This window comes from Antrostomus carolinensis, unplaced genomic scaffold (genome assembly GCF_000700745.2).
Source record: "Antrostomus carolinensis isolate BGI_N321 unplaced genomic scaffold, ASM70074v2 scaffold6283, whole genome shotgun sequence".
Classification (NCBI taxonomy): domain Eukaryota; kingdom Metazoa; phylum Chordata; class Aves; order Caprimulgiformes; family Caprimulgidae; genus Antrostomus; species Antrostomus carolinensis.
In genome coordinates, this window is record NW_010303022.1 from 10,730 (window position 1) to 15,212 (window position 4,483).

A 4,483-nucleotide genomic window follows, 5' to 3' on the forward strand; every position below is an offset into this window, starting at 1 on the left:
CACCAATAAACTTGCATCCCTCCTCAAAATGTTCTAACCAAAATAACACAAAACCATTGAAATCAGTTTTTCAAGCAAGAATGGGCAAAACCACAAGATTGCCTAAATTTGCTTATCGAGATACTGACACTGGCCAAAATCCTAACAAAGGCCGCGTGCTGCATACACACTTCCCCTGCTGTACACACTTCCTCTTCCAACACCAATAAACTTGCATCCCTCCTCAAAATGTTCTAACCAAAATAACACAAAACCATTGAAATCAGTTTTTCAAGCAAGAATGGGCAAAACCACAAGATTGCCTAAATTTGCTTATCGAGATACTGACACTGGCCAAAATCCTAACAAAGGCCGCGTGCTGCATACACACTTCCCCTGCTGTACACACTTCCTCTTCCAAAAAAAGATGAAGTGGCTTCACAATCTAAGCTTGATAAATTGATGTCAGTTGTATCAAAATGAGACTTAACTTCTCTCACTTCCAAGACAAAGCAGTCTCAATCCCAAAAGCATTTTTTCCCCCCATGTATTTCTTCAAGCTCTTCCCCGTCTCGCACAAAACTTTAATGCAACACTTGGAAAAAAGAAAAAGAAAAGCTGTTGCTTTTCATTGCCCAAACCACCCAGCTCCACAGGAACATGCCAGATGAATGACGATCAACCTTTTAGTGTTGCCTGCTGCCAAAAACAACCAGCTATTGCCCAGGTACCAGAGAGCATCAGGCCCTTAATCCGGGTCATCCTCTGTGCACAGACTGATGACAAACTTCAATCTTTTTTGGAGCAGGAACAGGAATCTTCCTTCCCTTAGTGCTAAGAAATTACACTTCTTCCTCCTTCTATTTTATAAGAAACAAAGAATCTCAGCAAAAACAAAAAGAATGGCAAAAAAATAAGAAAACCACTGGAGGAAAAAAAACCCACAAACCCAAAAAACAAGTTATGATGGTACCAGAGTGTTAACCCAGGGAAAGAAAAAGAAACTCTCCCTTCACATCTTCCCCAAGCTGTGCGATGCCTCAGAGCACTAAGCACCCGAGCAGAGCTATGCATGCCCTCTCCTCAGCTGCTTGCCTTTGCAGGGCTGAGTTCTCTCAGGACACACCTACACCACACTGCTGAGCACCACGCAAGCGTTTCTGAGCACACTGCCAAACTGCCATCACTTAGAGATCTTCCAGCGCCTCTAGAGCTTAGGTAAGTTTTGGGGTGTAAATGGTGACTAGGCATCTAAACTTCGCATTTCTAACATCACACAGGTATCTGACTTAAAAATAACCCACTGGTTTAGGCAGTGGTATTAGAATCTCACTGAGATTCTTTTTCTACAGCAGCAATACTCCACGGTGAACACACTCATCATGAACTCACAGCTACTGTTTGGAATCTCCATTTATTTCTAGCTTCCAAGAACAAGACATGGATTACTACGCTTGGATTTTTGTTTCACAGAAAGTTTAGCAACAGGAACAGGAAAAACACAGTGAGATATTAGTTGTAGGTCATGTAGCGGGGGGTAGCACTGAATTTCGCGTACGATTTAATGACTTTGTTCACTGCTTCCAGGAAGTCTTTCTCTGTTGCGATTTTGCGACGTGCGCGGATAGCAAACATGCCGGCCTCCGTGCAGACACTGCGGATCTCAGCACCTTTGAAAGAAAGGGATAACACCACATTCAACACTGAGCACCAATGGAGGCAAAGCATACACCATTCTTAAAAAAAAAAAGAAAATCCAGCTTACCTGTGCTATTAGGACAGAGTCGAGCCAACAGCTCAAATCTTATGTCTCTCTCCACACTCATCGAACGAGCATGGATCTTGAATATGTGAGTTCGCCCCTGAAAAAGAGTGGAGGATAGAAGTGTTCATGCTGTGAAAGAGGTGATAACTCTCAGCGTGCAGCTGTCCACATCCAGAGCAAGGGCAGATGGAAAATAAATATTTTATTTGCTGCCCAGCTACCACTTCCTGTGTCTGGACTAGCATATTTAAATGTCCACAATATTAAATTAAGAAAATAACTTAGAAAAGAGCTTTAATTGTAGAAGTATCTCAAGAAACCTCTCTCAAAATAGCCAAACAAAACACATTCCAACTTAAGAACTAAATCACGGAACTGGTGAAAGGATTCTGTGCTTGCTGAGTCAGGAACAGCCAGTGAATACAGCTGTCTTACCAAGGCTTCTCAGCCAGGGATGGAATCTGTGCAGTGTGGGAAAACCTCTTTGGCCCATCCTGAATCCCACAAATTTCCATGTAGTTTCATGTTAAGTTAGGAGTGCTGCTTTTGTTAATTCTCATCAACTGCTTCCAGGCAATGATGCCCTAACTGAAGAAACACTCTGACATCAGAATAGACTTAGCTGTGAAAGAAAATACCCTCACCTCAAGATCAGGTAAGCTAAACTCTATCTTCCTATCCAACCTGCCAGGCCTCATCAGGGCTGGATCCAGAGTATCAGGTCTGTTTGTAGCCATCAGCACTTTGATGTTGCCTCGTGGGTCAAAACCATCCAACTGGTTGATCAGCTCCAGCATAGTTCGTTGCACTTCATTGTCACCCCCAGCCCCATCATCAAAACGAGCACCTGGAGAGAGGAGACACGTGTGTTTCACAAAACAAGAGAGGGACCTTCAGAGCATGCAGGAGGTGTCACAGCTGCTACACAGAAGGCACTTGGAAAAATAATTTTAAATTACAAACAAATATTTGTCATGAGTTTAAAAAAAGGTGTAAGGGGGTTATTAGAAAATGAGACATTTAGAAAAAAAAGAGTGAGTGGTGTCATCTGTCAGTTATAACAGGCTCTGTATCTTCATCCTTAGTATGAAAGGGCCCATCTCCCTGCATAATAACTGGCTGAGCTGCTGAAATTTATAAATGTAGTTTGCTTGTTCTGCCTCCCCTCAATCAAAATCCTTCCCCTCCTTGCCTGTGTAAAAATTGTTCTACTTTCAAAGGACCTAAGTACTTCCTTTGTGGGGAAAAAAAATAAAATCAGTCAGTGATAAAGATTCAGTACGTAGTCCAGAAGCTGAAGGGGGTTTAAGTTAACAGCAGTTTTTGCAAAGACAATACAGAGATTCTTCACTAAAGTTTAAATAATCCGAGTGTTCCAAACGTGCTAAAATGACTTCTCATCTGGGTTAAATAGATTCAAACTATATAAACCACTTCTGGACAGCTGCCCAGACATGCTGGTAGTCATTCTGCTAACTAGGTATTTACAAGCACATTTCCTGAAATGCAGCAATGCAGACAAGGAATCACAACACAAAAAGAAAACCTGAAAGTTCTCATATGAGATGAGAGCTATATATACTACAAACATACCTCCAATGGCATCAATTTCATCAAAGAATATCAGACAAGCTTTTTTAGTTCTGGCCATTTCAAAGAGTTCACGAACCATTCGAGCTCCCTGAAAGCAAAAATCAGGACTCAAGGCACATTAAATGAAAACTGTGAAAATTAAATTTCTCATGCTTCCAAACACTTCTAAGTTTCCAATGATAAAACTCTTATTTGCACACACATATTTAACAGAACATTCATAAATCTTAAAGCAATTTCTACAGGAGAGAGAAATTACTACTCTCAAATTCAGAAATACAGATGAAGTCATTTACCTCAGGGCCAAGTGAAAAATAAGTGGCAGAGTTGGGAACAGAATCCTAATCCTAGAGTCCAGAACTGCAGATTAAACTCTGCATTGCAAAATCCATTTCATCAGTGACAACACGTTCAGGTCTTATAACTGATTGCCTGATCTGCAGTGATTTGTTTGACAGTTCCCCCCTCTCCTTGTATTTCCAAAATGCTCATACATTCATCCATCACACCATGATGTCTGGTCCCCCATGACTGCGAATCTCAAAATCACTCCACACTCCATCAGTATTTGCTCTTACCTCCCCCACATACTTCTGCACCAATTCAGATCCAATTACTCTGATGAAGCAGGCATCAGTCCTGTTAGCAACAGCACGGGCACAGAGAGTTTTGCCTGTGCCAGGTGGCCCAAACAAAAGTACTCCTTTGGGAGGCTCGATTCCAAGGTTAACAAACCTTTCAGGCTATAATGGTGGGAAAGAGAAGGCAAGGTTATGTGCAAATTAAAGATTATATGCGTCAAAGAGCACATGCAAATTAAGAAAATCATCAATGAAGAGCAATATAAACCAGGCTAGGCTGGATTTCATTTGTTAAAACTAGATCTCCTTTCACTTTGGTGTTTACATTCAGCTACTTTATCTTTTCCTGCTTTTTCAAATGCTAACAGATGACCAGAATACTTTCAAAATAATAAGTTTCAGTCTGGAGGTGTTGTGGTTTAACTCCAGCTGGCAACTAAGCACCACACGGCCAGTCACTCACTTCTGCCCCCCCCACAGTGGGATGGGGAGAACTGGGGAAAAAAACCTCATGGGTAGAGATAAGAAGAGTTTAGTAATTGAAATAATAATAATAACAATAATA

General features: G+C 41.4%; 1 protein-coding gene across 2 annotated transcripts; it reads right to left on the minus strand.

Moving 5' to 3' along the window:
* Positions 1 to 1,377: 1,377 nt before the first annotated feature.
* LOC104521833 (26S proteasome regulatory subunit 7) lies at positions 1,378 to 4,092 on the minus strand. 2 transcript variants are annotated; one of them, XM_010163951.2, is made up of 5 exons: positions 3,916 to 4,092; positions 3,338 to 3,425; positions 2,389 to 2,591; positions 1,745 to 1,841; positions 1,378 to 1,649 (listed from the first exon to the last, which is right to left on the minus strand). In XM_010163951.2, the coding sequence occupies exons 2-5, from the start codon at positions 3,414 to 3,416 to the stop codon at positions 1,492 to 1,494; spliced, it is 537 nt and encodes a 178-aa protein (XP_010162253.2). In that variant the 5' UTR covers positions 3,417 to 3,425; positions 3,916 to 4,092; the 3' UTR covers positions 1,378 to 1,491. The 2 variants fall into 2 exon arrangements, with proteins under 2 accessions (XP_010162253.2, XP_028939838.1); XM_029084005.1 differs by lacking the exon at positions 3,916 to 4,092 and having other exon boundaries at positions 3,338 to 3,430.
* Between the last annotated feature and the right edge of the window lie 391 nt (positions 4,093 to 4,483).